The 27,642-nt window shown below is 26.5% G+C and overlaps 2 protein-coding genes across 8 annotated transcripts; one reads left to right on the top strand and one right to left on the bottom strand.

Moving 5' to 3' along the window:
• The first annotated feature begins 127 nt into the window (after positions 1-127).
• On the top strand, positions 128-22,385 carry LOC132918108 (glycoprotein 3-alpha-L-fucosyltransferase A-like). 7 transcript variants are annotated; one of them, XM_060979205.1, is made up of 8 exons: positions 6,638-6,773; positions 14,330-14,456; positions 18,698-18,761; positions 19,391-19,558; positions 19,649-19,849; positions 19,925-20,014; positions 20,085-20,423; positions 22,226-22,385. In XM_060979205.1, exons 2-8 carry the CDS (start codon positions 14,341-14,343, stop codon positions 22,277-22,279), a joined length of 1,032 nt encoding a protein of 343 aa, XP_060835188.1. In that variant the 5' UTR covers positions 6,638-6,773; positions 14,330-14,340; the 3' UTR covers positions 22,280-22,385. The 7 variants fall into 7 exon arrangements, with proteins under 7 accessions (XP_060835185.1, XP_060835184.1, XP_060835190.1 ...); XM_060979204.1 differs by lacking the exon at positions 6,638-6,773 and adding an exon at positions 7,406-7,525; XM_060979203.1 differs by lacking the exon at positions 6,638-6,773 and adding an exon at positions 14,015-14,227.
• A 526-nt stretch (positions 22,386-22,911) lies between these two features.
• On the bottom strand, positions 22,912-27,094 carry LOC132918107 (UDP-glycosyltransferase UGT5-like). The gene is made up of 4 exons (XM_060979200.1): positions 26,404-27,094; positions 25,693-26,285; positions 25,186-25,628; positions 22,912-25,110 (listed from the first exon to the last, which is right to left on the bottom strand). The coding sequence occupies exons 1-4, from the start codon at positions 26,636-26,638 to the stop codon at positions 24,837-24,839; spliced, it is 1,545 nt and encodes a 514-aa protein (XP_060835183.1). The 5' UTR covers positions 26,639-27,094; the 3' UTR covers positions 22,912-24,836.
• Positions 27,095-27,642: the final 548 nt, after the last annotated feature.

The raw sequence follows: 27,642 nt of genomic DNA, 5'->3' as shown, positions 1-27,642 counted from the left end.
TTTGTATTCTACTCGAGTAAAACAAATTCCTATACTCACTCGACTGTTTTTAAAACAATTGTTTAAACATACGTTGTTTCATAAAAAAATATTTTGGTCCCATTGTAAACTATGTTATTGGTCCTACCTATTTAGTTTCTATTGAATAATGAAAAACATATTTTTGAAATTTTTACGCATTCCCGAAACTAAAACTAAATTATTATTCATTCTTAAAAATTTTTAAAATAACCTTTAATAAGTATTAACTGTAAAAAAATAACAATTAAACGATTTTGACCATTAGGAGTGTAAGTCATTTTATTAGTCGTATTAAAATATCAGTGGCTATCATAAATAAGAAATAAATTTAATTTTAGATAAGTAGTCTACAAAATATATCATGACAAACCGACTACTACGTCTTCTACTAATTCTAGTATTATGTGTCTCTGTTTTATATAATAGTATCTTTGCGGTGTATTGGATAATTAAGAGAACATACATAGATATATCGTATAACACGGAGAAGTTAGAGCAATCAGATGCGTACAATGAACCGAATGTGAATAATATTTTGGGTAATCAGAATCTACAGGTAAATTATAGATTCTTATTGTTTTAATATTTTTGTATTAAATTGTAAATATTTCTTCATTTTAATAAAAAAAAAATTATCAAAAATAGTATTCATTGAATATTTCATGTAATCAGAGAAATTAAAAAAAAAATGTATTTAAAATAGCCATCCGTAAATTACGTTGAGTAATTTAGTAATAAAGATATATTATAATACAATAAAATATACTTTGATTTTATATGATATGAAAATAAGCAGTTAAAGGAGTTTTATTGATTCCGCGTTTTTAATATTTATTCTGTCATTTATTGATTCCGCCGGTTATTTGTTTATGTTGATTTTACCAGCCGTCCTAACCTAACCAATATATTATATAGCAGTAATGCAGTATAATATGCAAGGTGGATATATATCCACCTTGAGTATATGTATAGTATTTTTTTTAATCAACAATATAGGTAGAAGGTACACCCAGTGGCCAGTTTAACATAATTTGTTTTTACATATTTAAATTTTAAATAAAAACAATTTAACCATTGTCATCCATGATGGAAAATATAACACAATCATATAGTATAATATATTATCATAACAAAAAACAATTAAATGCGAGTACAATGTACAATTTGTTAAAATAGTAAATAAAATAATTTAAATCAATTGCCTATACTGATCGGTTTTTTACAAAATATTTTTACAACTTGAATAATTTGATGACAATATCGATTATTTGAACACAGAATATATTGAACAATATTTAAGATTATGATCAGTAAGATTTGTACTTACTTTTATTTTTAACAATATCAATGTACCTACATGTAATAAAATATGTCACTTTTCAATACAATTTTTATAGATTATATTGATATACTCATATGAAAACATTGAAAACCGACGCGATAATATATGATAACGACGTATATCATATACATATTAATATGTTCAATTAACAGTTCAAAGTTCAAGTTGTATGTTCATGTAATGTTTTACGTTTTACTTCAGATTTGTAATTTTGTTACGAATGAACCGTAAATTACTTTTATTTCTAATAGTACCTATTTGTAGTAAAATATAAACAAAAATGTAAAATTTTGTTATTATTAAAAAGTTATAATATTACAAATATTCAGCGAATTGATTACCAACGGAATCAATATGTAAAAAAAATCGGCGGAGGTCAAATTGATATACGCCCCCAATGGAGTACTTAGACTTGAATTTTGGGAAGAGGGATTAATTTTTAAATAAGCAATTTACATGACCAAAAATATTCATCTCATAAGAAACTAATTCTTCCTAAAAAAATCGAGAAGGTTATCCCCTTATACAAAAAAATATCAATATTTAAGATTCAACCAAATAATATACAACCTATAACCAAATTGATTAATTTATGTATCGCCAATGTTTCCAATATAAGTGGGTCAAATATCTAAAATAGGAGGCTATTCAAAAAACCTTTTTTATAAAAAAAAATTCATGTGGGAGCATTTAAAAGTGACCAAAATTAAAAATATTATAATAAAAATTAAAAAAAAACAACTGAAAAGTAACGGACTTAATAGTTTATAATTAAACATAACAAATAATTATACGAAATAATAACATAATAATTTGCATTTTTTTTTTATAACAAGAGTCAAGGCTAATATTAATTGAATGCACAATAATCTAAAAAATCCAAAATATATATTATATTTTTATTTTTTACATTTTATTTTTGATAATCCACGAATTTAAATTTATAAATGTGAAATAACATTAATCAAAATTATACAGAATCATCCATATTTTTCGGAGCCAATTATAACCGTTACGCCTTATTACAAAGAAATGGAATGGAATGAAATTGCGAACCCGCCTCTACCATGGTATTTCAAAGGTAATCAATAATCACAATTCATAAATTCATAACAATAAATATGGTTGTAGGTATAAATATTACAATATTATGTGAAGTAAATGGCTAATTTATAAATATAATAATATAATATAATATTTAATATTTAGTTAATCATAATATTCTGTTTTATATTTGTACATAACGTATTATTATAACTATTAAAAATCACTATTTTCGTCTTCTAATATTGTAGGTATAGTATATGGTATATTATAATACAAATAAATACTAAAAATTACAAAATATTGTGATGTATCATTATTGTTTTTTCAGATGGTACAATAAGACCGGCCAAAGCTCCATCAAACACAAGATTTAAGCTTTCACAAGTGTGGCCCGAGGAACAAATAAATGGCGATCGATTGGAAGAACAACTAATGTTTGTGCCATCAAATTACGAGTATAACAATGCACCAATCAAGTCAATTTTATTATTCAACAATGTTAACGAATGGATGGTTGATAGCGGGCAAAACGAATTTATTTCAAAAGATTGCCCAGTAAATAGATGCACAATTACTACGGACAAATCAAAAAGCTCAAACATAGATTCAATTTTATTCCGAAATGAATTCTCACGTCCAGGTCATATAAAAGCCGGTAAACAAGTAAGATCAAACATTTAAACAGTGCTGGAACTATGATTTTTTCAGAATTTTGCAGGAACAGATGATTAATATAATAATATAATTCCTAAATTAAAACAGTTAGTAGCTATATAAACAAAAGAAAAACTTTTGGTTGTAAACATTCATTCAACGAAATAACAAAAATAGTGTTGCTGGCGGTTTTATTGTTATGTAGATATTATATACATTAGCCCGCGGAGGCGGAGGCGGAGTCGATACAAAATCGGCGGAATTTATATATGCCGATGCCGATCACAATTATTAATTATATAAATATACTCGTATTAATATAATAACTAAGAAAAATTTAATAAATTCGATGGTTTTGACAAGAATTAACCAATGCAATGAAACCATATTAAATTACTGTATTTACTATATGATAGGCAGGTACACTAATAGAAAAATAAATTATTTATAATAATAATATAAATGTATTATTATAATATATCATCCACTTAGAATTGTTTTTTTTTATTCAATAATTTACCATTGAATTTTAATTTAATCCATCCAATACCTACTCAATAACAAAGTGTATTCGACACCTATTATACAGCAGTTTTTAATTTATGTTCTATGTATATATATAGAAGATATGTATATATATATATACATATATAGAAGAGGTCGGGAACCCCTGATATACAGTCAAGTCGTGATAACTCGAAAAACTTGACAACTCAAATTTTTTTTTATTCCCCTAAGCATATATAGCAAATTAATATAAATCCGAGTTAGATATCTCGAATAATAAATATCTCGAAGCGAATTTTTATCTCCCTTCAACTTCGAGTTATCGCGACTCGACTGTAATAATAAAATACAAAATACATATAAATAATATAATACTCAATTTATACCATATTATACTATCTCCAATAATAATTTGAAATGTTATGTATATTTTCATATTGTCGTTGATTATATATTTATATGCACGGTATATCATAAATTGAACACCTCCGGTGCACATCAGAAAACACTTGGATTATTGGACGCAATAAAATTTCGTTCGGTACCATAATGATCGATGTTTACGATTGCTTGTTATAGACATCGTTTTTTATTTTTCATTTTTATTTGATTGGAACCACTGAGGCGTCTTGATCCCGAATTCAGACATCATAACTATTATATTCGGGCATTCGGCATTAAATTGCAATGTCTTTTCAGTGGATCATCAAAATAACTAGTTGCTACATCGATATGTTGATAGGGATTTTATCGATTATTGAAACCATCTAGGCAACATATTATACTGTAGAATTATATTTATAGATGTGAATAGATTCGTGATATTATTATGGTATATATAAGCAATATAAATAAACCACAAAATATTATTAGTTATGTATGATAACCGACTTCGATCAGAATCTTTTTTGTATACAATGACGAAGTACACTCAACAGTCGACATCTATAATCTATATACTGTATACAGGCACTGTGATCTGTTTATACCTACTTTCCCTCTTTTTAATATGTTTGTGTGCTCCACAGGCAGTGGCGGATCTAGGATTTTTTTTTGGGGGGGGGCCCATTATTTTTTTTTACATTAGTACATATTTTTATAAAAACACTTGTATTAGTATAATAGTATTTTAAAATGTATAATTATGTATAATGTATTATATAAATGTATGCACATAAAAAAGTATTAAAATTAAAAATATTTGTATATAAAAAAAAATATAATTAAAAGTAGTGTTTTATAGACAAAATTGTAAACGTCTCGAATGTTGTTTGGCAAACAAATTCCAAGCCTTTGTCCCCCAATTCCACCCACCTTTGGTCCAAAAAGTACACACACTTTGCAAAAAGCTCCCTTACTTAAATTACTATAAGCTAACCAATTGTATTTATCTATCCATTCAATACGAAAACTTCTACTATGACCATTTTTATCTTTTGTTACTGGAAAAACATACTTTTTATTTGGAGTCCACGTTTTACATAAATAATTATAAAGTTGACTTATCTCTTTTCGTATTTTAACATTAGAATCCTCTTCAACTGCAAATCCTATATCATATTCTTTAGTATCATTTATTTCCGACAAATTAGTGTAAACAGCTGGTTCTTGTTGTGAAGCAGTTTCATTCAAAATATTTTCATTTGTAAGTGTACTATTGTCATCAACTTTTTTTTTCTTAAAGAAAGAAGTAAATATTTCACTTTGACGTTTTTGTGACATGATATAACGAACTACGAAGACAAGACGATACTCATACGTGTAAATACGACAAAAGTAAACTAAACCAAATCATACAATATATTAACCTAGCTATTACTAATAATTGTTCATTTCAGATAAGATATTTGACACTTTCTGCAAGTTATGTCGTTTTACGTCAATCTAATAGGCGATCAGATAAGACGTTACATTATAGCAGCTATAGCATAATGTAACGTCTTATCTTATAGTATAGCTACAGCCTATTTAGTTTCAACTTTTAAGGATGACTTATAAATATAACCGGAATTTTTCGTGAATTGTGATTATAAGTTTCATGTCATAGTTATATTTTTAAACATTTTAGGGGCCATGGGGGGGGCCCAGGCCCCTCTGGCCCCCTCCTTAAATCCGCCACTGTCCACAGGTATGGATTTTATTTATTGTCGAGCCTGCATACTATACAGAACTTAACGTTGGTCATGATTTAATCAATTGGACTGCTACATATAGACATGATAGTGATATCGTTACGCCTTATCAACGATGGGCTTACTACGATCCGTCCATAACTCAAATTGAACAATTTAATCGAAATTACGCACAAGATAAAACGAAACAATTGGCGATAATTGTCACAGATTGTAACACTAATTATTATGACAGAAAACTATTTTATGCTACAGAGTTGAGCAAATATAATATATCTGTAGATGTATATGGTGAATGTGGTGAATTTAAAAATATCGAATCTAATACTTTTCTACAAATGCTGGATCAGGATTACAAGTTTTATTTGGCTTTCGAGAATTCAAATTGTATTGATTACGTGACAGATAAGTTTTTCGTCAACGGACTTCAGTAAATACGCATATAATCATTACTTTAAAAATATATATATATATTTTCGCACTGTGAATATACAATTGTTAAATTATATAACTAAAATATTATTTTTTTAACGTTTAATGCTACTAATGCTAGGTATATAATCGTTTTGCTTAAATTAAATTTTGATACATTTCGTTTATTATAAATAAATTGATCATCTGCAATTATTGATAATTATTATAATATAGAACAGAAAAATGTGTACACTATTGGTGAATAATTCAATTTCGCATCTGCAGGCATAACGTACTGCCGATTGTGATGGGCGGACGTCGAGAGGACTACGAGCGGATGGCGCCTAGACATTCATACGTGCACGTGGATGACTACGAGTCGCCCAAGCGGCTGGCCGAGTACCTGCGACGGTTGGACGCCGACGACGACTTGTACAACGAGTACTTCCGGTGGAAGGGCACCGGCGAGTTTATCGACACAAAGTTTTTCTGTCGGCTGTGCGCGATGTTGCATGACGATGGCGCGCCGGCCAAAAGTTACCGAAACTTTAACAGCTGGTGGCGTGGCCCGGGTGTTTGCGATGACGATGGACCGGAGATACCTACGCAATTGCCGCCACCGCCGTTAGCGATTAATGACATAGAAGAAGAATGACGTAAGTGGGAGCGCTGACGACGTTATCAGACTCGTATTTGTACACATTATTATCATATTATATTGTATACTCTTGTAGACTCTGACTCTCTCTTGCAGGTCTTGACTCTTCAATATCTAAATCTTAAGTATCATCAACTCTTGCGCGTACGTTTCTCTGACCCAACCATACCCCTGCCTACACTTACATATTCAAATGATTACAAACTTTAGTCAAATTAGTATGCAATTTCAGGCATATATTTACGGGATCAATTTTGTAATTTTAACGCTATTTAATTATTCGTAAAACCAAAGATTTACTAAGGGATTTGGAGGAACATTGCTCCGTCAAATTTTTTTCTCGTGTCAATTAATACACATATGATGATTAGCATGAATTTCAAATTTGCACGACCAAACCCCATATTCGCATATTATCACCACCTTATATAAAATCCACTGAAAGTCGTATTATTTAACTTAAGTGTAGAGTTAGAGAAATTTCGGGTTTGTTCATGCAAATTTATCAAACATATATTTCTCCCTATTTCAACTTGTTTCGAAACGTTTTTATTTTATATATAATCTAAAGTCTGCACATTACGAAAATAGTCGTGCAAATACAAATTATATTGTAATATTTTGAATTAGAGGAGAGGAGGCAGATAAATATATCTGTACATCACTTTTGAACGTCTTTTGCAAGGATAACACTAGGGGCGGGTTGGAATGCAGCTTGTAGATATACAGTCGTATAATGTCTTGCTAATAGTAAGTATATTATATTGCTATAGTAATATATAATCGTAGACCGTTCAAATCATATTCATCAACTTTTTACATTGTAAATTTAAACTTACTCTAACGTTGTCAATTTTGTAATTATAGAAACAAACCTTGTATACAAATAAAGTTGTTAAAAAAAATATTCTACTAGAATCTATAAAATAAAATTAGTGTTGTCATAATAAATAAATAAATTGAGAGTGCATGAGCGTACAGTGTTGACATTTTAGAATTTTCTAAAAATATGTAATTTGGAACTTAATTCCTTTAATCTTTCAAAAATCCCATTTAAATCTGACTAATCTGAGGTTATCCAACTGAAATATTCAATGTTACCTCTTAGCGTGAACACTTATAGTCTATATACGTACATGGCTACATATTATTATATAGCTACTATTTATTATTTATTATTTACGAGTACTTAGCGTTGTATATAACTGGTACACAAGTATATTCGTAAACATGCATAGTATATATTATATATTATAAGTAAATGAGTAAATAATCTTTTTTTAAATGTTTTCATTAAAATCAAAATTAAGTATACTGTATAGTAATGTATCTATATACCATAAAGAATAAAGATAGACTGATTATGATGCAGTTTCTAAACGTTTCTATTTTCTTACCGGCCGTAACTCAGCGCTTTTAACTTTTGCGTTTTGTTCCACAATTGTTCTTATTATTTACCATACTTACTACAACTACTTGCTACTTGTCTACAACTACAATAATGCCACTATAGATAAAAACGGTATAATGCGTCACAGATCACAACAATAATATCCAATAATTAAACAATTATAATTAATCGATAATGTGAAATGACAATAATGTGCAATTATATATAGGTTGATACATAGAAAAGAATATTATTGTTATACAATAACAGGACGGATTTTACAAACCTATTTACAATTGTGGTATCTACTTAGCATAATTATAGTATATCTAGTCATATGTACACAAATTGTAAATAAAATATGAACAAAATACCTATTTAAAATAGGTAACTGTCGTAGAAGACCTTTTTATACCTATATAACAAGAAATGTATTTACAAAAACTACTTTTACTCAATAAAACATATTTAGTAATTTTCCTGATATTTCGGAGGGAGGGGGAAGTTGAACAACTAAAATCCCAACTTTTATATACGCGGTTGATTATTATTAATATTCATATATTATGGTCGGTGGACGGTGATTGCTACAATTTAGACGTTTAAAACTTTAAAAGAGATGGCTTTTTATTTTTTCAGACCTAAGCGTTAACGTAGGAAGATGAACGATTAGTGACTCGTCTTTGGATAATATATACGTATGATGAGGTTGAAAAATCAACATTCAATAGTTACCTAATTGCCTTCACATGCATCAATATGTCGCTGCAGCACAATTCGTTTATGCCGTTTGTGGTATACTCCTGTAGTTATTTTAACATTGGTAACACGTTACTTACATATTGAATACACATAAAATATTATTTCAACTCGAACCACACACTGTAAAAGCTTAAACACGATCACAAAATAAAATGATATACTTAGTTAAATTTTTAATTCGAGATATTATAATTTATAAACAGTCAAATTGTTTAAAACATCTGCATTTAATCTAAATATCTGATTTATATTATATCTGTGAACAAAATTGCACAACTATACAAGTCATAAAATCCTATAAAAACCACTTCGTTAAAAGTATTCATCCCAAACAAATGTCACCACAAATCGGGATATCCCCAATATTTGTGGTGACATTTGTTTGGGATGAATACTTTTAACGAAGTGGTTTTTATAGGATTTTATGAGGGGATATCCCGAGTGCGTCCCGTTTTTAATTTTTACCTTTTTTATAGCCCAAGTGCGTCCGCAGTCTTATCGACAAATTATATTACAGTGCCTGAGTGCGTCCGCCGTCTTATCGACAAATAATGATGAATAGCCCGAGTGCGTCCTCAGTCCACAGCTGCTATAGCCCTATAGGTATCTATTTAAGATAAAATAATCGAAATTTTAAGATACCTACATGTTTGACGATCGATATGGTGGTTAAAATGTACAACTATAATACTTTCATTTGTGCATTTATGACTGTAAAACACTGGAAACGGTGGGGAAATTAATTTTAGCTCCGATAATAATTTTCTATGATTACAAGTTAAAACTTACTCAGTTACGGTCAATAAATGCTATAGTGAAATTGTGTGCGAAATAGTGCCGTAATATTATATAATACAAATTGTCAATTTGCAAATTTTAAAAATGTCATTGCCCGAAAACATGCTAGCCAACACGGTAAGGAAATAAAAATTATTGAAAGGTATAAATTAAGATTTCATAAAATATTAAATAATAATGTTAGACGATGGAATTGTACAAACAAAAAGTGTAAAGCATATTTTAAAACCGGTGAAAGTGGAGATACTGTTATAGAGAATAAATTAGATCATAACCATGAAAAAGACGTACAAGACATTATGGTTAGACAAGTTATTCGTAATTCATTAAAAAGAAAAGCACAGGATGAAATTTGTGAACGGCCACTTAAATTAATACATCATGAATTAAGAAAATTAACACAGATACATTAAATAAAACTGATATGAATTGTTTTCGCAAAAGTATATATTTGGCAAGACGATCAAAACTACCAGCAAGACCATGTAATGTTCAAAATGTACATGAAGTATTGGATTCGTTAGAAATAAAAACTTATGACGACGAACAATTTCTCATGGTTAATGACAGTAATCAAAATATAGTAATGTTTTCATGTGAAAAAAATTTAAATACTTTAAGTACTGTTAAGACTATATATGTAGATGGTACATTTAAATATTGTACTAAATTTTTTTTACGATTAGTTACAATACACGGCTTAAGTAATGGTCATTACATACCTTTAGTGTATTTTTTACTTAATAATAAAGAATGCGAATCATATGCAAAATGTTTTAATATATTAAAAACTGAATGTGTTAAATTAAATTTATGTTGTTCTCCCGAATATATATTTGCGGATTTTGAATTATCTATTCATCTTGGCGCATTAAAAGTTTGGCCAACTATAATTATTAAAGGATTTCGTTTCCATTTGGGGCAAGCATGGTGGCGTCACATTCAAAATTTGGGGTTGAGTAAAGATTATCGCGACCAAACGGAAATAGGTTTATTTTTGAAAAATATATTTGGTTTACCATTATTGAATCAAGAAGATGTAGAAAACTGTATTATTGAAGATTTTATATCTATAATGCCGAAACATGAAAAACTCAACGAATTTATGGATTATATTATAGAAAATTATATAGATTCTGGAGCAAAATTTCCTATTTCCATGTGGGCCGAAATGAATAGTAGTTCTGAAAGAACAACAAATGCCTGTGAAAGCTTTCATTCCAAGTACAACTCATTATTTTATACACATCACCCAGACATATATACATTTTTGGAAATATTAAAAAAAATTCAAATTGATACTAAAATAGCAATCCGAACGGCCACACAAACGACAAACAAACCAAAAGGAAGTACGTGCAAGAAAATTACATACATTGAAGACAATATAAAACAATTTAAAAATAATAAAATATCAAGATTCGATTTTGTCAAAAGAATGGCATTTAAACACCAGCCTATATAAATATATAATAATAACAAAACATTTTTTAATAAATTGTATGCTCACCTAAACTTAACGGTGTAAGCTTAAATAAATAAATAATAATAATAATAAAAATAAATAAATAATAATAATAATAATAATAAAATAATATTTTTGGGGTGTAAGCCAGTTCACCTCCTCGTGGTGCACCTTGGGTAATTCTAAATGAACTGGGACGCATTCAGGCTATGTAAAAAATATGACCTTTTTTTTCTTGGGACGCACTCGGATGATACCTTATTCTGGACGCACTAGGAACTTTAAAAAGGGGTCATTTCGGGACGCACTCGGGAAACTCCCCAAATATTATCGTACCGTTTTCAGTACCCATTATTACCTAGTTAATGAAAATTAACAATATGAAAAATGAAATAATAATATATTGTGCGATGTTTTTATAAAAAATTAATTTAAACTATAGACTGTACAATAGTTATTACTAATAGAAAAATAAATTATATAACATATGGTATAAATATAGGTATAGGTATTAATGTGCTACTTTATCTTCAATCGTTAACCTTACTAGTCACTACAAATCTATAAAACTGAAAAACATAAAAAACGCCCAATAAAATGTGTTTTGATTTTTTTTTAACCGTAGTGAATTAACTATAAAAGATAAAGTTCTGAAAATCTTTACCCCTAGCCAATGTAATAATTATAACAAGACCCCAAACAACAAAATCTGCTCTCCGATTTCGGTGATCTATCTCACTAAATGAAAATGAAAATAAAATATATTATAGTCATTACTCATTATACATACATATTGCATACAATTAATAAATTTCTAAAAACTAAAAGTCAAGAAAGTTTTCATGCCGATCTCTGACTTGGCAAGCGTTTTTAGTTTGTTATACTCCTCGTCTTTTTTTCCATGTACCTACTTGGTTGATTTTTTTAAAAGTGTAAGATAAATTAAGTGTTTTGAAAAAAAGTTTTTTGGAATGATTTGTAACAAAGTTTAATAATTGCATATTAAGTATACTAGTATACTACGTGCGTTTAACTTGATATGCGGTTACGCCTAAAATGATTTTCGTCTCAGTCTTTTAGTAAAGATAAAACCTTAATATTAAACTAGATAAACTCTTAATTACTACTTCTGTACCTAACTTTTTTATTGATATTTTTATATTCTATTTTCTATTAATTCTTTAATTAAATTAAAATCAATTCTTAGAGCTGACGTTGCAGATTAAGCAGTGAACCAATACTTTGCAAACACGCTAAGACTGAAAACATTAAAGTGATATAAACTTTTTTTCCCTTGATGTTAAATTAAACTGAGAACAAAACAGTCGAAACATGCACATTTTTAGGGATTATATCAGTTTAGCTATCCATATAACCCTATGAATTATGATACACTCCTGGAGTTGAGTTATTATTTTTAATTTTTTTCGTAGAATAAATCCCAAATAAAAAAGTGTTAATTGAATTAACTCCTTATAATCATTTTTAGCTAGGTTAAACCTAGTTTAAATGTTCACATAAAAATGTAAAATGTAAATGATATATTTTTATAATGATAATTTCAAATTAATTTTATTAATTTTTGCTCAAAAATAAAAAATCTTTGAAATAATCAAATATTTATAAATTTTCTCAATAATAAGCTCCACTACATTGCAGGTGTCTACAAACTTCTCAATATATCTTTATTTAATTTTTGTTCTAATACTGTGTAACAACATACTCTTAAACCTGTGTTATTAGTTGTAGGTACTGTTAAATCACATCAATTTCACACATTCAATTATGTTCCAATCATAGGCGCAATTTGGCGTGCTCAAAACCCTCAAATTTCATATTAGTATCCTCTCAAATTTTTAATAGCATTTTTATTGGTTATATTATGACAATTCCAGGAGTATTTTTTCATCTCAGTTTACTGTTAGTGGAACAAATGCATAAAATCAAGAATTAATTTCTTTTGATATTATTTGGCGACGGAGAAAACGTTTTTGAATTTATTCTATATTTATGGAAAGTTGTTATTAAGGAGCAATTCCTAATGATAGTGTTTCCAAAGTCAAAACATTTAGGCATAATATGTAGCATTTCTATCATTTAATTTAGTCCAATCTATATCTCAATATCTAATGCACTAGCTAATTCAGATGATACAATACCATTTGGTCTGGTATTAAATTTCTTTTTTTTAGGTTTATTTTCTACGTATTTTTTGTCAGATTAAGAACTTATTTCATTTCACTTTAATTTGGTTTTTTTACACAATATTTGAATTAGATAACCTTTTGACTTCTTGTTTTCCTACCTTCTTCCTTTTATTTTTTTTAGGTTCTCTGTTAATACTCAATTTATGTCAACTGAAACCATGTACTACCACATCTACCTTTCTCTGTCTGGGTCATTAAAAATTGTTTGTCTTCCAAAATTGATAGATCTCAACATGAACGAAATGAACAATCCAAATTTAAAGCTATTAAAGTGACTTACACCTCAATACGACTAAAACGAGTTACAGACGTACAGTGTATCTGCTACCTAATACCACCTAATACCCATGATAGAAATAATTATTTCTATCATACTAATACCTACGTACTCAAAATTTTCAACTTGAAACGTACCATACGGATTACCACAGTTGAGCGAGTTCGCCACTCCCCCCCACCACGTAAAAAAAAATAATGACTACAATAATTGTTTGACTAGTATGACCATGATGACGGTACATAAAGTACATGAGTGTGACCAACAATACCTAAAAAATGTTTGACGCAAAATTGATAATAGTTTTTGAGAGAATAATAAACATCAAACACAGATAATAGCCGCGGTTTGATTTAAACTATAATATAGCTAGTATATAGTTACAATTAGTTAGTAGTTTTAACTAATGTCTACTGTCTATTTAACATGTCTATAGTTTTTAATTACCTATATTTGAAATATTATTGAAATTAAGTTTTGACATAACTCAAATTTTTATTATTTCTGTTAATTATTAAAGTACATTTGTAAACTCTTGTATCTATTGTAACTTGTAAGTATTAGCAGATATGATAAATATTATTATTATAATAGCCATGTATTATTAAACTAACACCATTTTAAAATGAAATTATAAATCAATTTAATTATTTAGATTAATTTAATATGGAACATAGATTTTCAACGTATGAAACTATTAGTGCAAAAGCATGCCCTATTTACATTAAATTGAAGTTTCAACAAGTTAAGCGAAGACAAGAAACTTTAGAGATACAAAAACAGTAAGTAAAGAATTAAATTGTTTGTAGTTGATAATATTATAGTATGATAGTACCTGTAAATAGTTAAGTGATGAACTAGTAAGAAGTATTTAAAAGTGAGGTATATACCGTTATTTAACTGAACTGTAGCTTACTGATCACATTAAATTTCTATAATATGAATATAAATTATTTTGCACTACTCTAATTTGTATTAAAACCTTATATTGGCATTATATATTATTATTTATTTGAATTATGTTAGAAAGAATATCTCTTGGACACTTTCCTAAATAAAAAAACATACCAGACCCAAAATTTATCATAACTAGTCATATTATTAGATGACATTTTGGATTAAAATATGTATATATAAATGCATCTGTAATTTTATTTTAATAATAACCTTGAACTCAATTAAATATAAATACAACAAATTTTTTATAATCAAACTTTCAAAATAGAAATAGGTGTCAAAAGTTAAAGGTTAATCGTTATCCTTAAAAATGAATTAAAATTTTTATTTTATAAGTTAAATTTATAATAATAGTACACAACAAAATATAAATAAAAGAGTCTAGAATTGTAAGGTAGTATTGTTGAGTATCTCTTTCAATTAAGCCGTCCAGTCCTGAAATCAATTATCTCTATTACTTATTATATAATTTAATACAGATTGTATTATTTTATATATTCTTGTTGTCTTTAAAAAAAATATAATATAAACAGTATTCTTGTCATATGCAGTCTACGCCACAATTATGGTAATTTCCAACGATTCAACGATGATATGACAATTGAGCTTTATCTTAACAGTAACTCCTTACTTCTATATTAATAATAATATAATGCTATAATAAAACTGGGTCTAGCAATAATCAATTTATAGACGTTAAATTATATTGTATCTATTTTTTAATTATTTTGCTATAGGTATAATATTGAAATTTTTTTTTTTTTAATTTAGAATAAAATTGTGAAACGTATTATTAAATATATTATAATTCTACATTTATACATTTATTCATACTTTAATTAAGTATAAAAAAGTATAAAGTCTTTAGCTTACCTTATATTATTATATATTATGACATATAGAAATATGTTTAGGAGACATAGACTGCATAATATGTAGGTATATTCATGTTATGACATGCAGAAACATATGATAGATCGCATATAACAAAAATGCATATAAACTGTATAAAAGCGTTAAAAAAAAAAATGATTTTTAATTTATATTTTATATGCTTCAAATAAATAGCTTGTTTTAAGCAATACATGAATTTACTAATTTATTATTATAGTGAAGTCTTAAAAGTCTTAATAATCCTATAAATATGGGACCATAATACTGCCAAATCATCAAAAACATTAGATTGTCGAAAAAAACTAGTAAACATTTAAGTTTATTTATAGGTTAGGTGTAGATGCATAAGCACAAATAAGAGGGGGGCTATAGGGCCGTTTTAAATTTAATTTAGGCCCATCACTTTTTTCAAGTATGCGCCAATCACATCTCTCGAAGTGGAAAGAAGTTTTTCTACCTACAAAACTTTACTATCAGACAATTGACGATCTTTTCTTTTCAAAAATATTAAAATTAAACACACTTTGATAGTTCAATGTAACACATTTATTGTTTAAAAATATTTACATAATAATTAATCGTTTAATTAATAAAAACATATTTAATATATAAAAATATTAGCATTGTTTAGATGAATAAAATAATAATTAATAAATAAATGATTTATTATTAAAAAATGTAATTTTTGAAAATGTTATATGTTTTGGTATTTTAGGGTCATTTTTTGATGTTTTTAAGTAATTTTAATATTTTATTGTGTGCATTTTTAAAAGATTTTTAGGTTATCAAATTCCGGGCCCTAATTATAAATATATTTTGACAATACTATTATATAAGTAAATTAAATAGTACATTTGAAAAAATATTTAGTAAGTTTTATTTTCTGTCAATATAGTAATTAAGTACGCAGTTACCATATAGTACCTATATGTTGTATTAAAACATTTTTTAGGTGTTGATTACTTGCATAAATGCTTCATTCAGTAGCTAGGGCTTCAGCCCCCCCCCCCACATCTCAAACGCTATTTGCGCTTATGTGTAGATGCAATTAATATCATCAACATTTCAAAAATGTTATAGAAAGATTCAATTATATTAAATTATTAAAAGAATAATTCAAAAATAAAATTATACTTGGATATGCTAAAAATATACTAGATTAATAATGGTGTTGGACAGACATAATATCAGAATGGCAGAATATAAAGACTACAGTAACATATTACACGACACACATTGTTATGACAAATAAAAAACAAATTCATTCATAATTTTTGTGTATATACAAATATACAATATTATAATAATAATAGTGATAGACAGAGTAAGTACTCTACTTCATATATTGTTATTTTGACCACAATTAATGAATACCTAATTTATTTTATAATAGTTACCAAACTGGTTTTAAAATTTAATCATTTTCTATGATTTAATTGATTAATACATATTAATTTGTATATACCTAAAATATGTAATTCTTGAGACTAATGGTTTTAAGTCAAACTTTTGACAAATTTCACTAAAAATTGTATTAGTAAAAGCATTTATTATAAATACTATATATATAATTATAATCAATGGTAATAAATACTCTATGGTACTTATTATTTTAATAACAGTATTGAGTATTTATTACCATTGATTATAATTATATATATAGTATTTATAATAAATGCTTTTACTAATACAATTTTTAGTGAAATTTGTCAAAAGTTTGACTTAAAACCTTAAAGTATGATATGGTACTTTAATACTATATTTTTAACAATAATGTAATTGTTTAGTTATATAATTATATATATATTATATATCACTGAGTTAATGAAATAAATGTAATTTACATATATTATATAATATATATAGTATTTTGATAGATAATGTAAAAAAAATCTAGTATCGACTTTTATTTTGAGTTTCCAATCTGTGCTCTTTGAGTTATTGGTACTTACTCTTTAAAAATACTTTAATTGTTAGAATAGTACCCCAAGTATGTCATTATATTGGTTTTGTTTTTGTGGATTTTAACTCATAACTTAAACCACATTATATATTAATATTATAATATAATATTATATTTTCTAGTTTTCTACTATGCTCTAATCAAGATAATATATCTTTATAAGGCACTGTGAATTGTGATAGATATTATCTATAGTTGTATTATTATTTATTGGTCTATGTTGATTGTTTATACTGGTATAATGATATATATATAGATTTTAGACTTGGGAATTCCTACTCGTAAGATAACACGATTTTTATACAATAGTTCATTGTGTTCTGGTGTTCATAGTTACCAGACACCAGTTAGTGTACAGTGTACCTAGTCCTAGTGCTTACTTTGAATTTTGTATTAGTTGCTAATTTAATAGTTATACTGCTTACAGTTAATTAATATAGCCTCTAGAGTTTAGGTAGTTAAACCTACCTGTCTCCGTATCATGGCTATGTTTATTGTTTAGTCAAATTCTTAAACTTTTAATTTACAGTTATTACGTGTTATATTAAAGTCAAGTCTTTTAAAGTATACAATAATAATTTACTATAGTCAATATTTATATTACTTACTACTGAAAATCAATTAAAATGGGAACATCAATATTAAAATATTTTATTGAAATCATTAAAAATCTCGATTCAATTGTACTCATGTAAGTTTATTGATTTACTTCTTGATTAGCATTCAAAATGTACACAAATCGCATTTTGATTTTAGTCTGAACATCGAATTTTGTTGTATACATAACTATTATTTTTTAACTATTAACTTAATGAAGTTATGTAGCCATAAGAATTATTATATTTTTTGTTTCTTACATAAATATCTAATTTGTTTTCAAGTCAATTTTTAACAAAAAAAAGTATTATTTTTCACATTGTACTAGATTCTATTTAGTTTATAGTTGTTTGAAATAAATAACTTATTTTACTCAGCATTTTTAAATTAAAAACTGAGGAAGATGCTTATTGCTTTTCTAATACTTTTATAGTTTTTAATTGTTTTTTGTTATTGAGTTCCTAGATCACTGTAAAGTCTAAATATTTTAAAAACCTTGTGTGTAAAAACTTATAATTTAAGTATTGGCAAAATGATGAAAAGTTTTATGTGTCTTTTATAATTAATATTGATTGATATTCCTAAATTATTAATTTTTTTTTTTTTTTTTAGAAAACGTGATCAACAAATTAATGAAAGAAGAAATATTAAAAATGATACTGATAATACTTTTATGGTATGTTGTTTCATTCAAAATAAGAAGTAACAAATTTATAACATTATCAAACTAAATGTTAAGCAAAGCTATATATCAGTATTGTTTAGGTGTATAAAATGTATACCCTAAAATAAAATTATAATATTTTTAGTCTAGATGAGTTATAGCTCAGGAAGTTTAAATTTATTTTTAAATCATATGAGTGAAACCAAATTAAATAGCTTTTTCTAATTTCAACATTTATAACATAAATTAAGAGGTTAGGTATAAACATTATTATTATAAAATACCTTTTAAAGTTTTTTTTATTAATTATATTAAATACCATTAATATAAAGAATAACTTTCATTAATAATTTTTGAGTTTAAACAAAGTCATTAATTAATCAATAATTGTAGAATGCATCTATAAAATTATAACACAACTGTCAAAATTATTTCAATATTATATTTTATTTTCTGTATAAATAATATTCATTATTAAAATATATATAGTATAACCTTTTTGTGAATACATGCATATGAGAAAATATTAAATATTATAAAACTATTTAATAATATTTAGTGTACAAAATTAGATGTAATTTAAATTAGTAATTTTATATTGACATTCTTTTTTTAACATAATATAAAATGAATAACTATAGGAAATCGACGAGAGAAAAAATGGAACAGTGGTACCAAGTAATGAAGCATATGAACTTGCAACATCTATGATGTATTCAGAATGGATGCTTGAAACACCTGAAGACATTGATAGTTGGATTGCAGTATTATGTCCAGAAGGAAAACGATGTTGTGTTATTGCTCAAGATGTATTATACTTAACAAGTTTATCAAATGTTTATTTGCAAAGAAAAAAATACAGTTGATAAAATTTAAATTGTTGATTATTTTGATTTTAGAACAAAACAAAAACAGTTAACAAATTTGGAACTACACTCAACAATTTTCCATCATTATTTCCTTATGGATGCCGTGTATCAAATAATTGTCCATCTCATCGTAAACGTACAGTTTTAGACTGTGTGTATAGTTTCAAGTTAAAAAAATATTATGTTTTGGATATTATTGAGTGGATGGGTGTGCCATATACAGATTTTGATGTATGTTAAATTTTTAATAGTAATTACCTAACCTAACTAAACCGATATAATTAAATACCTGTATTTTTATTGTAGGCTGAATTTAGATTTTACTTTATACAGAGTAAACTTAGTGAAATACCAGGTATCAACGAAAAATCAACGACAAATTTTTATCCGTTTGAAGTAAAGATACTTAATATTTTAAAATATAATTCACCAAATATTATATTATGATTATAAATGTTTAATTTAGCTTGCTCCGCGAATGGTTACTAGAGATTTGTACCAGCATCTTTTGGAAAAATGTCAATTTTTCCCAGATAATATTGAATTAGATGGTATTAACTTTTACTATCCACAAAGTTTGTACACTTCGGGTGAAACACCATTAGTACTTTGGCTGAAACCGTTCATGATACCTGATGTCTTACAAAAGCCAGTCAATGATCAGTTAGCACAATTACATAGACCTCCTCATTATGTTAACGTATTTGAATACAGTCAAAGTTTGAAAAAGAAAAATAGAAAATTTAAGAAGAAGAAGAATTCTATTTCCAATAATGATAAAATGGATGTAGAAAATTTAGTTGAGGTTAGTAGTATATACATTTTTTTTATTTATAAACAATAATTTAATTAATACAATTTCATAACTAACATCAAGGGGACACCAAATAATAAAAAAAAGTCTAAATTTATGAAATAACTTCGTATACACGTGTTGTCTCTATCTTATACACACATACCATGGAAAATATGAATATTGGAATTTTATTCATAATTAATTTCAGAGCAAATTGATTTATTATTGTAATTGTTGAGGATAATACTATGCTTAAATGAGGAGTATAGTAGTAATTACAATTACATTATAATTACAAATAACATATATTTTCTAATCCATAAAATTTGTTTTAAAATAAAATAATAAAATGAAACTATTGAAACTACTCTTTACTTAAACATAGTTTATTTTCTTTTAATAACTAATAAATTTCTTCTAATGTATACACCAGGGATGGCCAACCCGCGGCCCGCGACATATATCAAATATTTACAAAAAAAAAATATTTTTGCGCCGATAGAATATTCTGGAATGCCCGTGCAACGCGGTATCTGTATTATTAACAACGTAATCGCAACAAAAGTAATAATTCTAATCTAATCTGATAAAAGTATATATACGAGTAGACACCAGCTTATAGTAATATAGCAAATCGAATTGTTAAATAATAATGGATTAAAACACATTTTTGAAACATCAAAATCAAAAATAGATTTTTATAATATTAATATCACAAAAGAACATTTTCCCAATTTGAGAAATCTGGCACAAAAAGTTGTGAGTGCTTTTGGATCGACTTATACTTGTGAATCGTTTTTTTCGAAAATGAAATTCGCCAAAGATAAATCACGCACAAACCTAACAGATGAAAACCTGCAACATCAATTACGGTGTGCAAATACAAGTATTTCTATTGATTTGAAAAAGCTTAGTGAACGAGTTGAGAAACAAATATCTCACTAAATAGTAATGTTTTTTGTATTAAAAACTTTTATTATAACTTTTATATATTTTAATTTTTTTTTAAATTCTTTTATATTTTTATATGTGGCCTAATTTTGAATAAAATATGTGATTACTTATATTAATATTTTGGCTGATGACCTTTTTTTTTGGCAACCCTATATGTGGCCCGCAAGATTGTGATGTATTTACAAAGTGGCCCGCAAGATCATTTGGGTTGGCCATCCCTGGTATACACTGTAGTAAGAATCTGGTATGTTGATTAAGTACATTGCACTTGTGTTAGTTAGAAATAACACATACAATTCAACGTTTTTTAATAAACCATTTCACATGAGTAAGAATCAGTCTGAATTGTTTACTAGTACCGAGTTAAAAGACAACTTGGCGGTGACCAGTTTTTGTCAGGCAACACCCATTTACACTACCACCCAGTAAATCAAGCTGACCAAGTTATCTTTTTAACTTGAATAGAGTATATTTAAAAACTACGTTTTTCTCACAAAGAGAAAACATTTACTGTTCAATGCAGTTTTTGTTATATATATATATTATTATTATTGTTATTCTTACGAAATGGATTTAATTGATTCTGTGTCAATATCTTAAAGAAAAATTAGGGGTTTCCCTCAAAATTTATTTTTGGTATGGCACACTTGCACACTTTGTGAACCTACCTCCAAAATTAACATAATAATATAATTAACCACTCCCCTCCCTCCCTTAATTATTCCTATATATACCACTGGTACTGCCGTAGGACAATTTTGAATTAGTATTTAGTGTCATTAAATTTCCCATCAATCCCTTTTAAAATCAAATGTGGGAATATTGAAAACTAATTATGTTGCATATTTTTTAAACAGGTAGAAATGGATAAAGATCCTGTCGTTGAAAATGAAATTTGTATGGAAAACTGACGATTGATATTTGAACCAATATAATGTGATATTATGCATGTTTAAGAATTGTTATTAACTTATTATTCAAATTTAAAAAATATAACTATTAGTTAATTAAAAATTATTCATGTTATTTTATTTGCATATCTAAAAAATGGATAAATTTTATTATGTCATAAATAATATTTTTAAATGCATATCTGATGATTATTGGGTATCTTAAAGTCCTTGCTCTTATCAGCACCAACCATTTTGATCTCCATATGCACATAATAGAAGACACGTCCATTACTCCATTCATTTTGCAGTTGTTACCAACTAGTTTTTCTCACCACTAAATCACCAGAATTCGCTTGTAAGTATTTTAATTGCAAGAGCTAACTATACCTAAGAATCCTTCCTATCGTTTTAAAAGAAAATGACGCAGTGATTATTGTAGCTCATATCTATAGCTACGTCTTGATGATTTTCTAGTGGCTACTGATAAAAGTATTTATATAAATAAAACTAACATAAAAAACAAAAGTATTACTAATTGATTGTTGTCGATTTTAATTGAAGCGGATGTTTTTAATAATGTAATATATTATATTGTTATTTAAATTTTAGCTCTTAAGACATCACTCATTTGGAAAAAAAACAATACCAAATACAGATTAAGGTATTTTTATTTTATTCACGAATAACAACAAAAAAAAAAACAATTTAACTTTTTTAAATTAAAATTTTAAAACAAATATATCAGTTACTGTATTTAGCTACAACTGGAACACTTAATTTAAATGTTGTAATTTCACCATTGCAATCTCATCTGTTATTTCATAATTAAACTGGTATTTATTTATTTATTATTTGTAAATGGGTATGAACCTTTTAGCAAAAGATAGAGACATCATAAATAGATAGATACAGTAGACGCTGCTTATAAGACTCGCTTAGGGACCAGCACAAAGTGAGTCTTATAACCAATTAATCTTATAGGGGAAGTGGAAAAAAAAAAAATTAATTACGTATTTATAAATTTTATTTTACTACATATTTTGCTTTAATTTTAATACTCTAACACATATTACATATTACATATTATTGAATAAATTTAATAATCCTGATAAAAAAAACTAAAATTATTATAGGTAAATATTACATTAATTTTAATTATAAAGGATGTGTGTATAATGTATTTATTATTTATTTTGAAAAAAATTTGTAATTTTAGTTTATTTTTTATATTGTTCTAATATTCCGAAAATATAATAACGATAATCGTTGCGATAAATGTGAACTTTTATCTGCGATAAAAATTATTATACGTTATAAGGTACTAACAGAAACTAGAAATAATCAACACAAATATTATTTAATTTTTCAATACCAATTTATTTTTAAATTATAACCAAAAAAATTTATTTTACAACATTTGAGTCTTATAACTGATTTTTTTTAATCTATTTTGATATGTCCGAACCGTTCCAGACGATTTTGAGTCTAATAAACAACTGAACCTTATATCCGTGAGTCTTGTAAGCGGTGTCTACTGTATAACTCAAATCTGATTGATTACAATATTATACACAATACAAATAAATATTCAAAAATAACAAAAAAAAAATATATAATAAACTACAATAAGAATATAAAACAGTAAATAAATAAATTATGTATTAAAATGTATTAAGCCATTATAAACATTTGATTTAAAAACTTCACAAGACATAAAGAAAAAATCAACAAAGTTTGCTATTTTATTTGCTAACATTAATACTCATGGAAAATATGATGCTGAGCTATAATTAGAGGTAAAAAATAATTTATTGAACCTGAAGTTGATTTGACTCGTGTAAAGGCCAACCATTTATAGTAACTCGGGGCAATCTACGATACCATTAAGTAAATCATATAAAAACATTAGATCGCTGACTTTTCTTCTAAGTTCACAAGATGTAATACCTAGCTAGGTATATTGCAGAATATATGAGTCCCTAGATAGAGCAATATTTAATTTGAAAAATATAGATGTAGTATACTTACAATGGACATTTTCTTATAGATCAATAGAGGTAGCATAATAAGGAGACCAAATTCAAACTTAGATCTAATGAGAGAAAAATTTAACAATTTTAAAGTTTTTAGTATTTCTATTTACAAAACCTAAATTGTATATTTCAATATACAGTCATATAACATTAAAGGTAATAGCTAGGATATAAATTATAAGCTTTCTATATGCAAGTTATGTGCTGGCATTTCGAAACATGTTTGTCAGCTCTGCCATTTTGAGATTTGACTGGACTAGGTTTTAAAATAAATATAAATTTATAAAAAATAATTTTGTCATCTTGTGACATTACAGATTTTAAAATAAAGGTAGGTATATAATTTAGTTCAATATAACTTATTTAATAATAATAAAATGTAAGTTAAAAATAAATTATCCATTTTAACTAAATATATTTTGATTAAAAAATAATTAAAATATATTTGTCATTAATTCATCCTCAGATAAATGTTTTCATTAAAGAAAATTATACATATTTATTTTTATTACAAAACATGAACAATATCAATATGTATTTTCCTAGTTTTTTTTAGTTTTTATACAACAAAATTTTCTCCACAACTTTTTTCCTATATACCACAATATTACAGTTATAATTATTCTCATGATGATCACCAAAAACAAACCATCAATTAGTAGAAATTCATACCAAGTCAATTGGCCAGCAGCTGTTTTCAAATGATGAGCCCCATTGTACCGTATTACATATTCAATCCAGTAAATAGCTTTATTTAATGATTTTAATGGTTGATCATGAAATATCTGTGATAGTTCTGTTGCTTTTTGTTTAAACCTATAAATATTGATTAATTTTTTTAGGTATTACAATAATGAAATATGATTTAAAATTAAGTTTATATAAACTTACGACTTGTCATTCAATATTTTATATAAAGCTATTTCAAATAAATCTTCAGTAAATTCACTGTATTTAATTCGAATTGCAGCACCTCTATTCTGCATTACTAATGAGTTATGTAACTGATCTCCAAACACTGATATAGCTAACATTGGCACTCCAAAATATATAGCTTCTTCAGTACTGTGTATGCCTCCATGAGTAATAAATAATACACAATTAGGATGGCCTAAAATATCAACTTGTGGAAACCATTTTCTAACGATTATATTTGGCGGAAAATCTATTTTAGTATCTGATTCCCACTTAAATAATACTTTTTGCTTGATCTTGCCAAGTTGTCTAATAATAATTTCAAATTCATTTTCGGGTAATTGTGTTAGTTTGAGTACTGAACCAAAACTGAAGTATACGACTCCATCAGGAGCGTTATTCATAATATCCTGAAGATCCTAATGAATCATGATATAGTTATAGTTAATACTTATTAATATGAATAAATAAATATAATTTTACTTCTGGGAGTGAAGATGCAGGTTTGAGGTGCATTCCAGCTACATCTATGTATGAAGGGACAAGAGGTCTTGATGTTCCAACAGAAAAGTGTGTGTTAATCAATGTCAGTGAAATATTTTTTAGCATGTTCTCCATTGACGGTCGTGTTTCCCAACCAGTATAGTTGAAATATTTATCCATTAAATCCCTTTGCTTTGGAAAGTAGAAAAATGAACCTAAAGCTGTATGCATAAATGATAATACAGTATTTGTCAAACGCTCCATGAAAGACATATTGTCACAGAATCCAGAGTTGACATCTGGAATATATGACCCATCATATGGATTACGATGCCACTGTGCTACACCAGCATTCGGAATAGATGGAAATAATTGTACAACAGGTGCATTGAATTTATGCCCAAGAGCTACAAAACACTCATGATAAAAATTTTCGAATAAAACTAAATCAAAATTAAGTCCTTCTGAATGAATCAATTTCTGAACAGATTGTTTGTTTAATATTGTTTCTGTAAATTTTGGCCAAATAAACCAAGATCTGAACGGAACTAAAATTGGTTTGAAATTTTTAGCTACACTGAATGGATTGAAACCTATTAAACAAATTTAAATTATTTAGTAAAACTAGATTATATCATAGTATAAGGATTATTCTTTCAACTTTTGATAAATATTATAATTGTACAATGTTGAATTATGTTTTTTACTTACCCATTACGAGATCTTCATCCTCGACTTGAATATGATGGTAAGATGATGGTGGATTTTTCATAGGGAATGGTGATAAAACAGTCATGTTATGACCTTTTTCTGCTAATTCTTTTAATAACGGTTCAAACGCTCCATAGTGGCTGCGTGCTTTGCTTGGTAAAAAGGCTAATATATTAGATGCTAAACCATTATTCACTGATATTAAAATACCAATCATCAAAACTACACTGTTCATCTTGAACAATTCTCACCAATTTGAAGTTAAGATGATAATTTATTTATTTAATATATATAAAGGAAGAATAAAATAAAAATAACCATATTTTTGTATATTTATATATATAAGTACTTATAATAAATTATTTTACTGGACTGCTTGCTATCACTATTAATATAATAGTTTTATAGTATTAAGTTAATACCTACCTAATAAATTAATTTTATTTGTTAAATATACATATCTCTTACATAATATAATAACTAATAAATACCTACCTACTACTAAACTATGTTTAATGTATTTGTTATTGAATAAAATATTATTAATTGTTACCCATACAAACTTTGATTGTAAAATTGTTTAATTGCAGTTATTTGTTTGATAGGTGCTACATCAATGATCAGTGAACCAGTCTGTTATGCAACATAAACATATCTGAATCCTATGTTTATAATATAGACATAATAAAATAACAACATTTTTGAAGGTCACCTGGTCATCTATACTCATAATAAATATATTGTAGTTTTACACTAATAGGAAACAAAGAATGCATAATACTGGGTGATTCAAGCATTATCATCCATTTTTTCCTTTTAATTATAAATTTATTCAAATTCTGATTTTTGGAATTTTTAAATGTACTAAAGGTCTATTTCAATTTATTATTTAGATTTTTTTATAATATATAATAACATGTAAGGAATGTCATGTAGGAACACAAATTTCTTTTTATTGTAACTATTAAACTATTAAGCAGACGATTTTTTTTTTGAACATGGTGGTATATAATATAACTTAATAACAATATAAAAAATATTTTTTAAGTTATTAAAATGTAGGTATACAGGGTGATTTTTTTATCATAAAACACTCATTTCTAAAAGTATTCATGTTTTTGAAAACATTTTTTTTATAGTTTCAAATTGTTAAAAAAAAAAAGTTTTTATTAAAAAATTATATTTTTAAATATTTTTATCCTTATATTTTTTACTTTTTTGAATGACAACATAGTGTTT

The sequence above is a fragment of the Rhopalosiphum padi genome, chromosome 1, assembly GCF_020882245.1.
Source record: "Rhopalosiphum padi isolate XX-2018 chromosome 1, ASM2088224v1, whole genome shotgun sequence".
Taxonomy (NCBI): Eukaryota; Metazoa; Arthropoda; class Insecta; order Hemiptera; family Aphididae; genus Rhopalosiphum; species Rhopalosiphum padi.
The sequence above is the reverse complement of the archived record's forward strand: the minus strand, read 5'-3'. Positions and strand labels throughout refer to the sequence as shown.

Bases quoted from the DNA above. Each gene is read 5' to 3' on its own strand.
- LOC132918108 (XM_060979202.1), top strand. From the start codon at position 383: ATGACAAACCGACTACTACGTCTTCTACTAATTCTAGTATTATGTGTC. The intron at 2,445-2,738 runs GTAATCAATAAT...TTGTTTTTTCAG, and splicing joins TCTACCATGGTATTTCAAAG to ATGGTACAATAAGACCGGCC. The intron at 6,134-6,402 runs GTAAATACGCAT...TCGCATCTGCAG, and splicing joins TTTTTCGTCAACGGACTTCA to GCATAACGTACTGCCGATTG.
- LOC132918107 (XM_060979200.1), bottom strand. From the start codon at position 26,638: ATGAACAGTGTAGTTTTGATGATTGGTATTTTAATATCAGTGAATAAT. The intron at 26,286-26,403 runs GTAAGTAAAAAA...TTTGTTTAATAG, and splicing joins GGATGAAGATCTCGTAATGG to GTTTCAATCCATTCAGTGTA. The intron at 25,629-25,692 runs GTAAAATTATAT...ATGATTCATTAG, and splicing joins CTGCATCTTCACTCCCAGAA to GATCTTCAGGATATTATGAA.